General features: G+C 40.7%; 1 protein-coding gene across 1 annotated transcript in view; it reads left to right on the top strand.

Annotated features, from left to right (window-relative positions):
* Positions 1–20,533, top strand: part of nphp4 (nephronophthisis 4) — a 141,988-nt gene that overhangs the window by 96,325 nt on the left and 25,130 nt on the right. Inside the window, exons 16-19 of the mRNA XM_076166125.1 lie at positions 8,057–8,217; positions 8,517–8,700; positions 16,831–16,965; positions 18,833–19,035. Coding sequence (XP_076022240.1) covers positions 8,057–8,217; positions 8,517–8,700; positions 16,831–16,965; positions 18,833–19,035 — 683 coding nt within the window. The remainder of the gene's footprint in view (positions 1–8,056; positions 8,218–8,516; positions 8,701–16,830; positions 16,966–18,832; positions 19,036–20,533) is intronic.

Here is a 20,533-nt window from a genome sequence, read left to right as displayed (position 1 = left end):
TCTCACCTGTCTATCTGTTTGTACTAGCCAACGAGTCAATCTCCCACCACATCCCATTCCTCTACCACCAAATCTTTAAACCATTTCAATCAGCTTTGCATCATGCTGTAATGCAGAAGTGTATATTGTGTTCTTGCTGAGAGATATGAGGTTGCCAATTTACAGTATTGTTTCTTGTTACCAAGCTATGTTTGAATTGGTCAGGTATCAATTCATCATCAATTCATGTGTACTGACAATAACGAGTAAGGGAACTAGTTTTAGGTTGAGTTTAATAATACACATTGCTGTTGACAGCTGACATTTGGCTACAAAGCACCTATCCTAATTATAGTGTACATGCCCTCTACTCAGCCATTGACTTCTCTTAACACTATGATTCTCCATCTGGATCTTGTGGGTCATATCCCCCCCCCCCCAAGATAGGTCAAAATCAGGGTAACAACAAGGCATACTAAATGGAAAAATGTCAGCTCATTCATTAAAACTTCATTTTTACCTAGTACAACATAAATGAGGTGAAAGCTGGCCATGGTAATGAGCTGCTCCATCCCTGTTGCACTGCTTTATACACTGTACAAGCAAAATGAACATGTCATATCAGCAAGGAAAGCCTCAGTTCTCTGCTTTTGAGCTCAGCACTTGAAGGGATGATGTCGGTGTCTCTGTCTCGTTTCTTCAACACAGGAGGGGTAGGGGTGCAGTGTGTGCTGTATTTGACATGTGGCAAAGAGACATGCAGCTCCCCTAGAGCTGTGGTAAATTTATATTTAGATAAAGTGACTAATCAACTGAAGGGCTTTGATGTCAGTTTAAAGCATCACCCCCAGATTTCACACCACAGGAATTTTCCATTACACTGAAACGGGTCTGAATGTTTCTTTGATTCATAGGAAGCTTCCTGACATGTATCTGAGGGAACACTATAGCACTGCCTCTTTCAGAGAAAGCTAGACGGTAACCAGCATTTATGGATGAAGGATGATTTACCCCCACCCTTATGCATGATAAAGGAATTGTTGTATATCTACTATAGCTTGTGCACATTAGAGAGCCTGTGATGTATTGGACTCCTCTCCAGGTTATCATTGTACATCAGTGTCCTCAAACTACATTATGCTCCTCTTAGTGCTCTGTGATGTTCTGTGAGGCTGTTGCACTTCTCTTTCAATCAGCCAAGCAGGCACTGATTGATGTCAAGTTTACAGTATTTGTGTAGCAGCTAATGAAATGGAAGAGATATTACAGATTACTTTTGGAGCGTGATATTGAACACACAAACGACCCCCTCCACTCCTACGCCTACCCGTATTCTCCATTCCCCTGACACACACCCCAGTAAGTCGATCAATATTTCCCTACGTCTGCTTCTCTCTTGCTCTATAACATTCTACTTCTAGCAAATACATACTTCATGTGTTGGGTAACAAACAGTTATGTTGGTGATAGCCCCGGGGCCTCACAATCACATCTTCACCAACTTGTTAACCTTAACAGATTAAGATGTAGGAGCTGCCGTTTCTGTAATGATGTTGCTGCTATAGCACATTTGTTTTCTTGCAGTGTTCACAGACAAGACAGCTCTAGTTCAAACTTTTAGATATATTTTCGCTTTCAAGCCATACACAACACGGTGCAATGTGTAGACTGAGCCTTAACTGTGCTATTGCAAATGTATGGCACTGAACCTGTTTCCAGGATCATCCAGACCTGAGTATCGGAACTAGCATGTTCTACTTGGCTGGAGAGCATGTCAGAGAGCACACCTGAATTTGGGACAAAAAGCCTGCGATCACAGAGAGGGAATTGGTGTAGACAGACAAAGTGATGGAACAAATAATAAATAATAATAAAATAAAACACAGACAGAGAGAGAACCTCGAACCCTAACCCCCAACTCAACAAACATTGGCAGCTTATCACCCAGGTTTGTTACTTGCTCACTGCTTGAAGTGGTTTTGCCTGTCAGATTTCAGCATCATGGATGTTGCTCAGACAGGTGGAAAAAACATCAAATTGTGTTTTAGATAAATCCCCTGTACAGAACAATGGTAATACATTCTTATATTTGGGACATTGTTCATGTCCTGCTTACAAGTCTTCAGGTAAATGTTTCAGTGACTCTTCCAAACTGCAACGGTCATTATTTATGGAGGGCTAGACAGACTTACTGCTTTGCTTTGGGTCACTGAAGCTGTGTGATGCATGCTGTTATTTTGCAGAAACAGGTAATCTGACGTTCTTCTATAAAATATCGAACTATTCATTTATACCATCTACCATCTACAGTGATTCCTTGGCAGTTTTAGGAGTAGCTGATGAATGAAGGTGGCAACCACTCACTAACTTCCCTGTCACTAGTTTTGCAACAGTGCTGAATTTTACCGTACTCCATTTTGTCTCCTAGCTGTTCACTAACTGAGGTCTGAAAGTGCTTTTGTACGCTGTCCAGCCTGGTGAGCTTTGTAAGAATGCTGTATTGTCATCCTTTATTCACCTGTGTTTATCATGTGCATTTAAAAAGATGATATGATGTGCTGGTTAACACAATGATCAGCCATTTTATGGAAAAGAAAAACAGCGGATCAGAAGCAAAATCAAATCACTTGCTCCATGACCTATAAACTGCATTTTATTGAGAGCCTGTTGTTGACAATGTCATGCAAATAAACACAATTCTTTCGATGGGTGGAGGGAGTGAATAGACAGTAGACAGATACACTAATAATGCGTTGTCAGCGGTTGTTATTAAACCCCTTCAGGGTGAACGATACTGAGACAGAGCCAAGGTATCCTGTCTGCTTTGTGAAATGAGTTCAATTCCTTTAGCAGTAATAATAGCCGTACTGTTTGAATACTTGTGGGGATTCATGTTCTCAATGCAAGCATTAAGACCAAACTCATAGTAGCACAAAGACTAGACCCAGCTAAGTACACTGCATCCCGACAGGCACAGCACAGTCAGCACACCCAGCGCACCCATCAGTGAAATGCGTGGTGCAAATTCTAATGTATGTATGTGGATAGCAGCTATTGCGTAGGATTAAACATAAAGTGTATGCGTTCACTGTGCGCTGAACTTTCTCAAACATGCTCATACATCTTTCACACATAAATATTCAGTAGTTAATAAAAGAATAAAGCTGCTACTGTTGTTTGTTTTGAACGGAGCTATCAGTATGGCAGCCTAAACAAATTGCCACATGACATTGTGATGTAGGGGAATTCTAAAAGAAGGACTAGTGAGTACTGTGGCGTAATGATGAACTCACTGCTCCCCAGAAGCCCATTGAATTCCTCAAGGATGTTAAGGCGGTGGGTGGACGACTTCTTTATGCCTCTTCACACACTCATTAGTTCTCACAAGATGGGTTTCTATCCAGCTGGTAATTCAATTTTAAAGCTATAGTGGGCCAGCTTTTGATGTAAAAACACACCGGTTTATGAGCCGAAAAAACATACTGTGGCTGTAATAGATGGGAACATCCAAACTTCACAGCAAAATAGCACAAGTATCGGCTGCAGGTCCAGATTCTTCTATACTTTGAATCACAAGATGTGTTATCTCTTGCCCCAGTTTTGGCCTGATGCACAGTTGCCAATCACAGCTGTTTGAGATGATGGGGGGGGAAAAGTACATTTCCATCATCCATTTATCCAGTCTCTAGAACCAAGTAACCTGAAACATACAGTAACCATGGACACCGAGCACAGCAATGCAAACCCACAATAATAGAATGAACCTTCTACAGTTCACTTCTCTATCTATTTGTTCCCACCAAAGCCTACATTTTGCACATTGCATTACACATTGTGCTGCTGTCATTTTGTGATGCACAGACCAGAAGACTGTGATCTTTTTCCCCACTGTGGAACTAAACTCACAAAGAGTGAGAGAGGAGCCAGTACCTGTTTGAATCCCTCTGTTTACCTTTGTTTACCTATGCAAGTCCACACAGGGATTCAAATATTTTTAATATATAACTGAATATAATGTTACAGCAAGTGTGAGTGAGATATTTTACAGAGGTGCACACAAGCAACTATTCATAACTATAACAGTTATTCATCAGAGCATGAATTATTCAGAATCTTTCACTGCTTTTGTAAACCTATATGTATATCAGAATTTTGAAATCAGTGTCCTGAGAAAGTGGAGACTCAGTATGTTTACATGCAAACATGCAAACAATTTTTCTCACCACTGCGGACAAGGGCAAATAACCATTATACATTGGATCGTGAAATACTATAAACGATCCATTGTCTTCATGTCTGTGAGGGTTTTAACTTGTGTTTTTTTCACAACCACATAATGTAAGTGAAGTTATTAATGTGTGGTAATAACATGACATTGAATATAATCTAAATCAATAGCTAATATTAATCACAGGTCAATATGTTAAAAGACTGCTAATGATTTAAAGAAATCAGTTTCAGGCTAAGTAGTAATCTTGGTGTTAAGAAAACTAATAAATTGTGTGGTTTATTGACTAAAGTTGTATATTTTGTTGGTTTAGCTCAAAGAGTAATGTATAGATGGAGGTCATTTCTGTATTTAAATAGGATCAGCAGGTGTGTGTGATCTCCCAGGCAGAGCAAAGAGAAACCTGCCTCTGCATTGTTTGGAGAGAAAAAAACTCAAATCTGCAAGCCACAGATATTGTGGCACAAAAGTTAACTTGTTTATTTGTGGTTTACCTCACTGATTTCAATGACTGAAGAAGAGAAATGTGTAGCAGCAACTTTGTTTCTTAACTCCATTAATCATTTGAACATTCAGATATTTCCTCTTCTGTCTTCCTGCAGACACACATTATGCCTTTCATCTTCATTTGAAAAGCAAAGGGCATTTCAGATAGTTGCTTTCAGGTCTCTTGGTAAAGATCATTTCATAATAAATATCTGTTCAAAGCCAATTTTCCTCATATTGCAATTGGACAACACTGAACTGCCAACATCTGACTTTTAATAAAAGAATAGTTTCTACTTGATATATTGGCACATTCCTGACTAGTCTAATATAATTCTTCAGTTCAGTCTGTGTGTCTGTGTGAACTCTCTGTCCAGCCTCTGTCTGCAGCCTTCAGTGAGTTGGAAGTTGGAGGAGAAAAGTCAGGGGCAAAGGGCAAAATCGTGCCTAAAACACTGAAAAAAGGGCAAAAAAAGGCTGCTGTGCTAGAAAAGAAGTTCTGAATGAACTTAGAATTTTGATGAATCCATATTAATTAATTAAAAACATTGCTTGTACATACAATTACAATATGCATTTTGTGTCTCTGATCATCTTCTGATAAAATAAACTTCCTCATTCCTGATAATAATGAACTAGGAGGTCGTGAAACAAATGTAGATGAGCCATTATGCAGAACAAACAAGCATTTCACTCCTTACTAGTTAAATAATGATGAGTCTACTGTAGATTTTAAACAAGTGAGTGTCACCACTGATTAAAGAATGATAGGGTTAGGGTTGGGGTTGAATGATATCCCTGGCAGAAGACACAGTCGTAACTGCGGAATCCTCAGGCAGTTCAGTTGATCACAACTCAAACCACACGCCAAAGAAATGCTGCTTCTCTACTGGTTTAGGTATCATAATGTTTTGTGTTCGACAAAGAACCCCCAAATTTTGGTCAGTGTGGGCAAAAATTTGCCCAGAAAAAATAGCTTTTATTTCCTACCTTGATATACTCACACACACACACACACACACACACACACACACGCACAGACACGCACAGACAGACAGACACAGTATAACCTTAAACAACCCTGGGGCCAAATCTGCGAGCAGCTCCCCACTTGTGAGCACAAACACTGTGCATTCTCTCACTTTCCCTCTCTTGTTCTCCCTCTGTGCAATCATTGCCACCCATCCACTGCACACAAGCCTAATGCATGCTGGGAGAATTAATGGTCCGAGCAGAGCGAGTTGGCGGGTGGTTAGGAAGATGGCAGGGAGAGGGGGAGCTGAAGTAATCTGTGTGGTGTTGGCTGAAGGAAAAGGAGTTGGGATCTGAATGCTTTGGTCTTTCACTCTCTTTCTCTTTTATTGTCTCACAATATCTATCTAACTTTGCCTAATCATCCACCTATAGAGTCGTCTAGAGTTTCTGTTTCTCTTTTATCTTATTTCAGATATCTGATCACAGAAATATATTGCAATATATCGTCGGTGGATTATGTTTGCTTCATGAAACCTGCAATGTAGCTTACCTCATCCACGCCTTAATAAGCTGCAAATCCATTCAAAATGAATTAATTTAGACTTCTTTCATCTAACAGCATTACACAGTTCATGGTACGATAATTGTTTCCATTTGAAAGCTAAGAAACAAACTGGTAGCAGTAGTGGTCTTGAAATGGGCAACACATTCTCTCAGAGGACATTCATCATGGGAATACTGCGAAAAGAAACCACAATTTTCCTGTGAGTGTATGTGAGAGAGAGCAAGGGAGAGTCTTGCTGGTCTCTTTAACACAGCAGGGCTGTCACCAAAGGTCGTCATTACTCCACTTCTATCCAGCTACTTCTCTTCACATTCAAGTTATAGGAATAAAGGAATAAAGGCGGTGTGGGGGCTTTGATATGCAGCCAGGGTGCTGATCAGGAGAGAAGTCTGGGAGTTGAGTTGCCTTACAGACCCACACACTTTGAGTGCACACATGCCAATGCCATAACTCATTAAGATTGGAGTTGTGACTCTCCTGGAGACACACACACACACACACACACACACACACACACACACACACACACACACACACACACACACACACACACACACACCTAGTTGTAGCACCCAAATTGTATCACTGATGGGGTCAATTTTATTTGAACTGCTTGAAGCCAGGGGATAAGTGCAATTTGGAGTCGGTGCATTGAGAAACCATCACCACAGAATCAGCAGGTATTCATTTTACGTTCCTAAATTGAACTTGTGCTCGTACTCAAGACATTTAATTTAATAATAATCTAATAATGAGTAAGTGACCTAGCATCGGTATCTGCATGCTTTAAAGGGGCAGGCACAATTGCAAATGGCTAACAGAAACACAAGTGGCTGTATATACTAAATATCCAATTAGAGTTATGGCCATAGCTTTACTACTCCTTGTCCTGCTATCCTCCTGTGTCCTAATCTGGAGCTTCTTCAAAAAGGGGCTTTTTTCTTTTCATTAATGAGGGAAGAAATCTTTACTTGTTAAATGGACATACTGGTAGAAGACATGCATAGACTTAAGTCTGCTATTCCTGAACTAATGCTCACTGTTATAATGCAAGACATTGAAATATGAATGCATCATAAGCATGCTTTTATTTGCCCCCTAGGGTGTTCCTCTGTGCAACGAGTACATATTCCTTGATGTGTACTACCACGCTGAGCGATCATCAGACATTATGATGAATAGTTTGTTGATGGATATAAAACCATCTGGAGAACAATCTCGAGTTGTTGGAAGACTTGGTTGTGAATATTTATGAAGGGTCATGTTAAAGGCAAATGTACCCAAAACATTTAGGGCCAGATGTACTAAACTTTTTGCGCTGGTTTGGGAAGCAGATTTGACCCAATCTGCTCTAAAAAATGTGTTATGAATCAAAAAGGTGCACAGGCCTGGAAGCACGGTTTGCATGTCTGCTTTGTAAGTCATCGTGAGATGCACTTCTCTCCTTTATGCATGTGTATCTAAGGGAGGGTCACGCAAAATATATTCAACACAAATTGCGAACGCACAATGACACTTTAAGAGCCTGCAATGAGGTGCGTGTTTCATGTGTCGACCTTCAGTTTCTCATATTTGCCATGAAGAGTTATTTTCTTGACTTTTCTTCACATGTTAATTCATTTTGTAATATTTTGATGAATTAATCTTTTTGAACCTCTTGGACCTGTGAAGACATTAAGCTCAAATGTGTTGTGTGTGTAGAGGAACTACCTAGTAAATTGGTTTTTAAGTGGGATCATACAACTAACCCAAACTGCTCATATAATCCAAGACACTTATTGTATTTGATATTTTGCACTAAATTCTGCTCTCTCCCTATACAGGTTGTCCAGGGCTTCAGGTCCAATTCAGAGTAGATGATGCTTTTCTGAAGCCAGGTGAGAAGCGCTGGTTCCTGCGCTACTTGGCTCTCCATAGCATGCGGATTGACATTTGGAACAGCAACTCACTACTCCTCATAGGTTCCACTGCCATTGAGCTCAAGGTAAAAAAACAAAACAAAGCACAGTATTTCATGAGGAGGTGTTGTGGGAAAAATTTCAAACTTGGCACAGCTGCTTTAAACTAAGATTTTGTCCTTGGTGTTGTTGATGTCCATTTACTGCTTACAAACCAAATGTCTGTCCCTGAGCCACTGACATCTGCTTCTTCTCCTACTTTTTTTTTCTTGCACATTTCTCATTCTGGGACATTAATCTGTATAGTTGTGGTTAACATGTTATACTGCATGTACTGTATATGCTCATTAGTTACCCTCCCTTGCGTCCTGTTTTGTGTCCTCAGTACATGTTGCGTCAGGGTAAAACTGCAGTACAGGCCCTTCATGAGGTGGAAGTGCTGACCACTGACTATGTGGGGGAAGACACCCTGCTGACACGTGCTGATGCAGGCCAACGCTACGCTGCGAGCCCCATGGCGGTCCACACCATTCTCAAGGGCCGGCTGCACATTCGCTCAGGCAACATAGGTAAAACATTTTTATCCCTCATGGGTTCTCAGGCCTTTCCCAAGACTATCGTGATACTCCATATTTTATCTCTCTTTATACTCCATACCTGATGAGCTAAATGAGAAACAGGATTGTGACTCATTGGGTTAAATGAATAGTTGTCTTACCAAATGTTGACAAATTTGTCAATAATTTCTTGATGCGTCTTTTATAAGATGAGATGAGATAAGATATCCTGGGGTGGAATTATTTTGCAGGTTGCATTGCAAAGTAAGAAAAGTGCAGCCTAAAGAATCAGATAAAACCGCCTGTACCAAATTTCAGCCATCTAGACCCAGTGGATCATATTTTATTGAAGTTTCACTAAATTGTGGTAATTTTCTGTGAGTTGGTGGTGTAAACTATTCAGCGAGGTTAAAAAGAGTTTTATTAGTCATATATTCTCTGAACCAAAGCTCAAAACCTTATATTATAAGTTTATTGGCACTGGAAGACCATCTGTGCTCATTCAACTGCTTTACACAGGCTACAGACCCGGACTGACTGCCCACCCTTTAAATGTACTATTGGTCAAGAGCACTCCTGGCCTCATTTCTCTGTCAAGGCTTGAGACCCAATGGCGCAAGCAAGTAGTTGCTTTGAAGCTTAGAAGCTCTACTATTGAATGAAACCGCCGTCGACCAAATTGGAGTAGGTGGGAGAGAGTAGTATTCACTCGAAGTGATTGGTCAGTTCTTCTTGCCAGCTGAATCTGGGCTGAATGATGTTGCTAGTTATTAGGATATTGAAACTTTTTGTGCAGAATTGTGGCACTAATCTGCTCATCTGGAAAGCAGTGATTCAGTGATTGTGTTTGCAGTAATAATCGTTTATTTGAAATCACTATTGAAGTGGTGCCTCAATGTGACAGGGTGAGGGGAGCACAGGGTTTCAACTCCACTTTTGTTTATAATGATATTTCTTTTCTTTCATTGCATGGAATCTATGGTCATGATGTCTAGAATAATTGTGAGCTTTGCTGTGTTTCTGTGATGTTTTTGTACGAGTTATAAGCATAATTAATAAGCCAAAAATACAGGCCAGCTTTAACATTGCTGGTTAACGGGGTAACTGCTACTGTTACTACTAGTATTAGATAGTAAAGTGACCTTTTAGTTTAGTCACATTGCTTTCTTACAGTTTGGAAAAATCGGGAAATTAAGAGAGGTTGTGAACCAAGTATTTGTTTTAAAATAAAAGTGTATTACGTATATATACCAGGAAACAGTGCCCACTGTTCTGGTGTTGATGTGTAAATGACAGACGATAGGACATGGCTTCAAACAAATATCCTGTAAATTGTTCTTTAGTGAGTAAGATGGAGGTTGTATCATTGTTGAGGCCAAAGATCTAAAGTTTGTCTTGAGGGTCATGCTTGAGAAAAGGCCAGTCTGATATGTGCTGTGTGCAATGCTGCTCTACACGTGGAAGTCATGTAGAATTTTTGGCCAGATGGTGGTGAAAGAGGACCATGAATACCTACCACACAACAAATTGTAGTTCCCGGATTAGATCATGAGTGATGGTCTGGTTATGTGTGTGAGAGAGCGAGAGAAATGCAGAATGTAGAATGTGACTCTTGAGGAAGATGCATGATGCTGCTACAATGTGTGTGGGATCAGATCATAACTTTCCTTGTAAATAAACCAATTAATCATTTGAGCACGTTTGGGTATCAGTCTTATGGATCATGAACACATGTTAGGCAGGAACAGTTTTGAAACATTTCATACAGGTTTTAATTTAGGCTACTTTATGCTCGTAATACTACTATTTTTCCTTACCCATATTTCAAAGCTGTCACTCTTGTTTGGAAAGGTTACAAATTATTTTGATAAACCAAATAGCTTTCTTGCTTTCTCTATGTGGCTATTAGCACACAGTTTTAAGGCTTGCAGGGAAAAGTTAGCTCTGCCTCCAGATTAGATGGAGGAGGTGAGGGGTGTCGTAAATCACAATATACCAATCGGATGCATTCCTGAAACACAAGGTAAAAAGCTTAAGTGTGAAGTTTGTGTGATGTTTCCCCAGATTATGAAGTAATCTTGTGTGTTCATTTTCACATAGTAGATGTCAAAATTTGGGGAACGATGTGTATCCCCAGGAATGCTGCTTTTTTTTAGGTGTGCAGGCGGCAAAGGAAACACTGTGTCAAACTGGAAAATCTTGATCCGTTGGTTCCACTCCATCTAGCAACTGAGTACCTTTCCTTTTGTCTTGCAGTCATCCATTTCTGGCCTGGCGTGCCCTTACAGTGTGATGGCAGCCGACAATGGCTTGCTCACAATTCATCAACTGTTGAAACGACACTCCCTTTCATAAACAGTGCATCATTCTCCGGGCTTCAGAGAGTGCTATTGTTGGGACTAAATATGCCAGCACTTTCTCATTGCACTTATCACTCAAAGCAGGTTGAGAGCAGAGTGGGTGGAAGAGGATGGGAGGGTGTCTGTGTTTGGCATGTAAATTCCAATCAAGACTCAGATATCCATCAGGCGCCTTGGCAGGCAGTCAGAATCAATTTGACTGGAGAAGGGGGGCTAGGAAACACTTCTATGTTTCTGTTTCCATCTGCCGCTGCCTTTCCCACATTCACACTCTCCTCTCTGGATCATCATCTTCATGTTCTGTTCATCCATTTACTTTCTTTCTCTTACATCATAAGCTCTCTTCCATGCAGCCTCTGGCTCTTCATTATCCTCTCCCTTACATCCTCTGTGTGTCGCTGTCTTACCTTCAGTCTGTCATGAAGCTGTAATTAATCAGTGTTCTTATTTGGTGGGTGGTAAGTGATGTGAAAGATGGTGATTAAGGCCTGCCAAAGAAGTGGGGGGATGGGTATAATGAATGTATGAAGGCTTTGACAGGGATTAGGTGTTGCGGACACACAGACAGATGCGCCAAAGCATGCATGCATATCAAATCACTCACACATGCCAAATATGAATGAATGCATTCATATTCAGACATATAGACAGGCAGGTGTAGCAGAGCATGGACAGGCTGTCTGGTGAGGAGACTGGATGGATGGAAGGCAGTAGAGGTAGACATGTAGAGCATATCTATTATAGTATGACAACCTTGTAACTTAAATTGTGGTGATTTTCATCTTCAATATAAGGATTACATGGCTTCTCTATGGGTTGTGAAAATTCTACTACCTCTAAATCCCCCTGGATAGATTCAAAAATCCATGCTACCCAAGCTAAAAGCTAGGCTGGGTTGACGTGTTGGAAATACAGCTTTCAGATTTCAGTTCTTGAGCTGGAGAAAGGTATGTTTCGAAAGTAGCAGCGGGTAAAAGGAAGGAAAAGAGTAAGGAACATTACAAGCACATGTTTCATTGGAGATTGAACATAAAAGACTTACATTTTTATGTAAATATTGCTAGGTCTTATTGGAGCCGTTTTGAATTTGTCCACCAAGCATTCCATAACTAATGATGATATATTTATTGCAAAACCCAACGTTGATAATAGAACATTCACGTTTGTAGCCCATCTACTACTCATATGACCCACGTCACTTGCACATCATATTTATTTCAGGTTTTTCTACATAGCAAGCAAGTCATTACTAACAGATCACCTGCATGTGCTCCAAGTATATACTCAGAAACAAATGAAGCATATGGAGTGTCATGACTGAGATGCTCTTAACATTGGTGGAAAATAGACAGGAACTGAATAAAAAAGGATATCAAGACATAGCATAACAAAAACATCATGTCCTCACAGGGATTACATAAGACAAACTGACTGACTGAGGGATCAAATACTTAAATGGATGATTTACCATTAGTGAATGAATGCATTGGGCCAGACATGCATCTGGATGCATTTGGAATGCCAGACTGAGACAGCTGTGACGTTTGTGAGATGTGAGACCACACATCTGGTAGAGACAGCAACTTCAAACAACATAATATTCAAATGATGAAGTAATTGTAGTAATTTCAGGTAATTTGTATGTCCATGACAACCCTCTATGCTCACATGGTGCTCAGTGTAGGCGCTGCTACCTGCCGCCCTCTCTCCATTTTCTAATTTTATGTGTTTCACTCATGCATGCTATTAATCATGTCTTTTCTTTGCCCCATTGGGGATTTATCAGAATTAACCTTTATTAGAAAAAGTGAGTGGCAGACTGTCATTTCAAAAGGAAAAGGAGAGAAGCACCAAATTATATCCTTTTTAATTATCAGAAGGTGGGACTGGCAAGTAATTAATTAAATGGTAATGGTATATGATGTCAGGCCTGTTCAATCATTTTATAAAGCAGCTTTCATTAATACCATTATAAAGGCCAAAAGGGAGCAGATACACATCAATAATGGAGAGTTGTGATGGTGCAGCTGTAACAATGGGAGTTTGGTTTTGCTGCAAGGGTCCTATAAAAGGAACATCAGACAGGGGTAAATGAAGAGTATATAATCTATGCATGTTTCCTGCAATTTCCATGAACATAATTGACTGGTGCAACTGCAGTTATTGATTTCATCTGCTCAATCTACATGAACTGAATGGAAAATGCACTCCATTTAAATGGTTCCTCTGGCCAAGCTCCAGGGTCAAGGCAGCATTTGAGCTACGTTGTCAAATCGATGGAAACAAACCAAATCAATTATCTTTATTACAGTTGATGTCATTATGCTATAAAGCTTCAAGATGTTTGATAGCCTGATGCTGTGGACTCATTTATTCCTTGTCTAAGCTCATGAGGTAAATGAAGGGAAATGAGTTTCTGCTAGCACATGCCGTTGCATCAAACTTTAAGCATCAGCGTCAGTTCAATTGGAAACCAAAGCATTTGTCTCCAGACTCTGTCTTGCTATGTAGTCAGAGAAATCTTCTCAGACACCTGCCCTCCACCACCGCCACCATTCCCATAGACGTGACGCAACTGATATTTACCTTTGCTGTGCTCTAGACTTGTACCTAAAGGTCACCCCAGCCAGACGCATTACGCGGTGCATGTTCTCAGCAGTTTCAGATTATTCGTTTATGGTGACAACATAGAATATGAAAAGTTTGTTGTTAAAAATAAGGTTAATGCAGATGTACGTTTGCCAATTCTAGCTGACTCCACACACACACACACACACACAGGATCTGTTGTGTGTATCTGGTCCACCATAGTAGAGAAGACAGATAAGAACGTTCTCCGGAACTCATCGTGCTCCTCATCTGCAGCAGCCTGATAAGCCCCAGAGACGTAAAAACTGTTCTGCCCAAAGCCTCCAAGTCCAACAAAATATCAGTGAAATTTACCTAACAATTAGTTGCCTTGCTTAAGGTGTGTGTATACAGTGTGTCTCAGTCATTACAAGCTTTTGCTGGTGGTGCATTTGGCCAGACTTTATCAGGCCCTCACTTAAAGCCTTGAGGTAAGAAGTAATCTGCTTATTCTAAAAGGTCGGTGCTCTGAAACGGGCAGGCTGCAGAAATCGAATATTGCAGACTGCTTTGAAACCCCCTTGCTGCTTGCTCCCATTTGTTCTGCAGGCCGGTAAATCAGTGGTTTGTTGTGACCTTAACCTTAAGAATTGCCAGCAGAGCGGAGAGGGCGGGCAGGTGGGTTGCAGAGAGAGGTTATTGTCATGCAATGGCGAGAGGCAGTCAATAAATTTGATAGAGTTCAGCCCCCTGGCACTTTGTTCACAATTACTCTCTTTTGTACAGACAGCAAGGAGCAGTAAATGCTGTGCTGGGTTTCCTCTCAACACAAACCAAGAGTATTACTTACATGTGATGGGAGAGAACCAGCTTTGTTCTAACCATCTGCCTGTGTGATTCAGGCATTAGAGAGGGATAATATGACCAAGAACAAGACATCCATGTCATCCTGGATTAGAGCTAAGGTAGGTATTTTCTGACGAGCATAATGATGGTTTCAGTGATAGCAGATTAATTAAGATGATTGAATGAGGGTTGTAATTGGGTTCATCAGCAGTCCATTAGTTTTTTTGTGGGTAAGCAGCACTGGGTGTTCATCTTATCACATCCGCGCAGGCTTGTTGAATGAATCTATCTATCACCAAAGCTTTTTTCAACTCAAAAGAGGGGGGTCTGAAAGGCTCTTAATGAGGCACTGGGATTTCCATCACTGTGGCTATATCATCGATCGGATATGCATATGCGAAGACACAAGTAACGTCTTCATGGAACTTTTTGGGGAATATAACTCAAACAAATCCCTCTGGCTGAGGTGTACGGCTAGAAACGGGTGATGGATGATGAGGGAAATGCACTACGATGGCAGACACCTCACCCATTAATCTGCAGAACTGCACCGTCTGTGTCTGTTTGCATGGCAACACCAGACCCCCATTATTCACAGAGCTGCCGCCCATTATCTGTTTGTTGATGAAGGAGTTTGCCTCTAAAAGATCTGAAGGGTACTTTTGGCTCCCCTTGTACAACTCCCACAAGCTTTCCGAGGTGTCACTTCTGGGCGGTAAAGCTACTTAATTGCTGCACTCACAATATTTTGCATGAAAGCATCCTTTATGAAATATTCCACAGCCTCGTCGAAGAAAAACTTCTTACACAATGATTACACTCATCAGTTTGTTACGTTGAGCCTTCAGAGCACTGATGGACTGTAGTCGGAGCAAGAGTGCAATGTGTCTTAAAGAGCAATGAACCTTAATTTTAATTATTGTTTCAGTCATCTGTTGGAAATTGGATCTAAGATTTGCTGAATGTTGGCCTTTGTATACCCATAAATGGCATAAAATGGTCTTTGACCTCTGGCATTTGAAAAGGCACACGCAACAATGGGTGGATGGCTGCAGGCTGGTTCAGTGGTTGTGTCTGAATGAGGAGTTGTTAACTTAACATTACCAGGTGTTTTGTGTATAAAGCACCCTTGCAAATTGTTCACAAGCCTCTCCGACTTATTCGACAAGGGCTTTGTGCTGGCCGAATTCCTAGGATTTTGGCACCACAAGAAAACTTAACATTGATTGTCATTCACACTCTTAGCACAAGTGCACCCTGGAGTATTTACTTACGGAAAGAAGCAATGATTTAGCTGTTCACAACCAGAAATAATGTTGATGGCTGAATGCTGTGTTCCTGACATGATGCAGATTTTTCAGAATAAACCTGTCTGCCCGGCCATTCAAACTGTGACACAAAGCCTTTGTTATTTCAGGATTAATCATGTGTGTGACATGTCAAAACTCAAATTAATCTTTATGAGAAGGACCTGCAGCGAGGTGCTGTCTACATCCAGATAAATTACTTTGACAATCTGTCAGGCTCACATGTGATGAGCCCTAAAACCAGACAGGAATAATGTTTGTCAGCTAGCTTGGTAATATTTAGTGTTTTGTTATTGAATTGTCTTCCTGCCTCTTTGGCACTCAGCTCTAAGCCAAACAGGCCAGAGGCCAATACCAGCCATCAGTCAGCATGACACTCTGGGTGTTGCCGGATTTCTATGTACCCTTCCTGCCTATGTCACGGTGGTAATTAAACAGTCTGACTTCCATTCAATGACCCTGCCTAAAGGATCAGCCCAGGGGTTAATAAAGACAGTGCTGACTTACTGACTGTCAACAATGAAAATGTATTGTTTCACATCCAGGCTTTAGGCTGAAGTGGTTGTGTTTTTGTTTAGTTTTGTGGCATCATGTGGCTTCAGATCTTGCTTTGGCTTGTTACTTCAGATATGGCAGACACCACTCAGACTCTACTAAAGCTACACAGGTTTGGTATTTTGGTAGAATGTGAATTCTGACATTAAAAGACAATATACTTAAGAAAGCAAGCAAGTGTTAAAACTTGTTGTAAATGTTTCAGGGGTTATCTCAGGTATGATACGTTTGAGCCAAATCTAGTTTAAAATATCACCCAGATTTCTGAAATTAATGGCAGACAGAAACACAACTTCATTTTGCATGACTAAATGTTTTACCTGAAATGCAAATGAGGAAGCTCTGTAGCAATTCAAGGCATATGCTAAATGATGCTTGTAATGGGCATTGATGAATGAGGCAACATGTGTCTTTATGACATATAAATAAATATATCTGAGCTGGGTTTTATGAATTACTCCCATAGTCCCTGGATGTGCTGTTAAAACTGCTTTTCATTCCTCCAGGATGCCCAGCAGATCCTGACCAGAGGAGGGTAGGGGACATGATGTCGTCGCATCCTCACATCATCACACTTCGCAAAGTCACTGGTGGCTTCAGAGGTGGAAGCTTGTCCTCCAGAAACATCCTCCATTTAAATGGCAAGTCACTGAATTCTGATTCTTTACATATAGTATCAGTTTACTTTGACTGTGTAGTATCTGTTTATCTGTACTTTTTAGTATTCACTCCTCAGAGTGTATGTTTAAGTACCTGCGTGCGTGTGTATCCTGCACCATGGTTTGATTAGTGTCTTTCATTTAGGTGGTGACCCCACTGCCTTAATCAACTCAACCAGATCAATTTAAAATCTGTTGGCTCCACCACTGAACCACTCAATTTCCAGCCTAATTGAGCTTGCAGAAGCATCTCTGGTGGCTTGCCACAGTCGTGCACGCGTGTGTGCGTGCGCGTGCGTGATCACAGACACACGAACACATTGGGGAAAATCATTTCGTCCTCAATTAGACAAGGAGTCACCCGTCACTAGTGTTGTATATTCCTAAATTTGCCCCCAAATGTGTATTATGACAGAAACACGCATTCAGGCAACACACACACACACACACACACACACACACACACACACACACACACACACACAGAGTGAGAGCTGTCAGCACCTGCACAAAACCCCCACAAAAGTAATTGTGGAAAACAAGCAAATAATTGCTCATAATGATATTGTTGATTTGGTTTTACTAATTGCAGAATTAAACCAAACCCCACTCAGACCAAACCTCACAAATGTGTGTGAATGCTTTTCACACTGCACAAAATCATGCTGATACAGTTTCATATGCAAGCAAAAAGAACAAACAAACAAATAAAATGCATTTACGGGGGATGTCAAATACATTTCCCAGACTAGTGCAATCATTTCTTTGCAGCCTTACAGTCAACACTGAACTCCCTCATGTCTTCCTCTTGCCTTTCCATGCCGTTTAAACATACAATGCACCTAATTGCTTTCACTGGACCCCAGTCACAATAGCAAACTATGCCGAACAGAGCCCTGTACCCTGTGTGCCTGAGTGCATGTGTATGTGCTCACAATCACACTCTTGTCCTGCTCTTGTCTGCCTGTGGCTCTGTTGGAAGCAGTGTACCAGACGCTATCTGGTTAGGTGACTGGCAGTCGACCCACTCCCTCTTTGATAAGAAGGCTTGGAAAAATGTCCAGGGATAAAGAGTGCTGCTGGGAGAAGAGACGAGGAGGGGGGTTGAGAAAGCAGGACTTTTGGGGCGAGGGATTACCCATGAGTGTGTGAACGCACAAAAATGGGAAATTTACTCAATTTTTTAGCTTTCTCTCTCTTCCTCTTCTTTTCCTCTACTCTAACTCTCTCTCCCATCATTATCTGACATACCAATTTGTTTCTCTGTTGCACGGCTCAATTCTGCCTAAAATAACGATTTTGCCAACTTTCAATTACAATGTTTGTAGTTTTATTTCCACATTGCTGTAACTGAGTTTTAGTTTTATTTAGTTTTATTTTTGGGTTTCAATAATATGATCAGATGTGTTTTGATCTTTGGATTGAAATGTGTCTCATTGCAAATTTAGTCTGGCTTTCCTGCCATAGCTTTTAGAAATGTGGGTTATTGCCAGTCCAAATGAGGGTGGGTGGTTTGGCTAATAGATTCATCTTTTTTTTTGATGAGATATATTTTTGTGCCAAGGGCCATGGGTGAGAAATATAATTCAGGAAAAAATAGAATATTTTCCATTCTCTTTTCTGCAGTGGGGCTTAGGCCCAGCTGTATTGGTGCCAGTTGTTTGACTGGACTGTTGTCTGTCTACAAGCTGTTATTTCTTGTGTTCCAACAATACTTAATCCGTCACCGCTTCTCTCTCTTGGACATTTGGAGGTTTTTTTCGAACATATGGTAGAAATGGCAACAAGATTAGATTCCACTCTGCTCAGTAAATATATTCATGATTGCAGGCTGTTTTTGTCTTTGTAGCAAGGAACACAGCACACGCACAAAGACTGCGGACGGAGATGGATGGGGATCAAGCAGCACCGTTCAAAAACAGGATCAGAGCTGGAGACCACTACCTAAATGAGTCCGATGGTGGCTGCCACAAACTCAAGCGCATGGCTGCTGTGCATCAGAGGGAAGGCAAAGAAGGTGCAGAAAGCCTAGATAAGCCATCTGAAGTCACGGTGAGGTCAAACTCTGCATTTGAGTCAACACAAATCTCTAGCTACCAAAAGCACATCTCTATCCCCAAAGCACAGCCCCAGTGGTCTGTCCCTGTGTCTTCAGTCAATTTTCAAATGAACAACAGAAGCAGGGCTGCAGCTTTCTCACTGGCTCAGTGTGCTGTGAAACACGTCATGAGAGGCCCTTCATGGTGACATTGCCAGACTGGTAGTGGTACAGTTCTCATGGCACCGTGCCCTTCAGTTCTGTTTTTGTGACTGCACATGAAAGTGTTAATTGTTGCTCTACCCAAGGGCTTATTTTATACTTTCACCCATGGCTGCACATGCTAAATGTCATTTTGGCTGTGGTACGTGTTGCTGAGAGATTTTATTTACACATTGCATTTCCTGTGCAAGGCGTGTGTTTTAGTCATTTCACACCATCGTAGCAGGCAGTTCTATATGGAATAGAACTAGAGTCCTGGAACAGGACAAAGATAAACAATCTCTGCACACTTCAATTTGGAGTTTAATTTATGGGCTGTGAGCCATGACTTAATGTGGACCAAGTTTGTTTGCTTAGTCACAATCTAAACAGAGTAATCATGTGTAGAGATGTATGCATTACTTATTCCTATTCGTTTCTTTTACTATCCTGATATTGAATCTGAAGAAAAGTGCAATCTCTACAATCTTTGCATGATTCATACTTTTTTATTTGAATTCTGCCGTTTCCAATATTAAAAGGATCCAGCAAATGAGACGACAGAAGGCTTGTGGAGTCAAATTCAGAAAATACATTGCAACATTTGTGATCATATAAAGATTCTATGATTTAGGAATAATTCCACTTTTGTGTCAAAACTGACTTCAAAATGTGTTTTTACAATTTCTTGTCTACTGCTCTGGTGTGCAGAATAAATCAAACCAAAACTCAACACATCAGACAGTGAGAGTGTTAAAAAAATCCCAACAACCAATGTGAAAAATGTTTCACAGTCAGCCTGGTTGCTTGTGGAGCATACTTGTCAATTATTCTGGACAACACCAAATATGCATTTTGAAAAACAAAATACTGGTCAAAGGAAATAAGTCAATTGTCTCAGAATAGTCATAACAATATCAGCCTTCAAAACTGAATCTATTCATTCATCTTGGTTGCTTGCAGAGTGGTGTTTTCTGCTGTTTCTGAAGACACTGACATTGTAGAAATGTTACAGCCTTTAACTCGGTTATGTCTCATTGATATTACAATTGCTTTCACATGAGAGACCTGGTCAAGGCATACATTAGAACATGTATACATGTAAAAATATCAATCATTCTATAATAGAATAAATCATAAGACATCACTTTTAATGGAGAGCCTCACAGTCACATAATTGAAGTGACAAACAGATTAGACACAAAGGCAGTGCAAGATCCTTATCTTTACATCAAAAACCCCCTACCCTATCTAAACCTGTATGTGATTGTCTAAAGCCTCCTGCAAACTGTGTGATAAGAGCAGTCTTTT

Source organism: Genypterus blacodes, unplaced genomic scaffold, assembly GCF_046128005.1.
Source record: "Genypterus blacodes isolate CSIRO-AG114 ecotype Tasmania unplaced genomic scaffold, CSIRO-AGI_Gbla_v1 ptg000156l_1, whole genome shotgun sequence".
Classification (NCBI taxonomy): Eukaryota; Metazoa; Chordata; class Actinopteri; order Ophidiiformes; family Ophidiidae; genus Genypterus; species Genypterus blacodes.
This window is presented reverse-complemented; position numbering and strand designations above follow the sequence as displayed.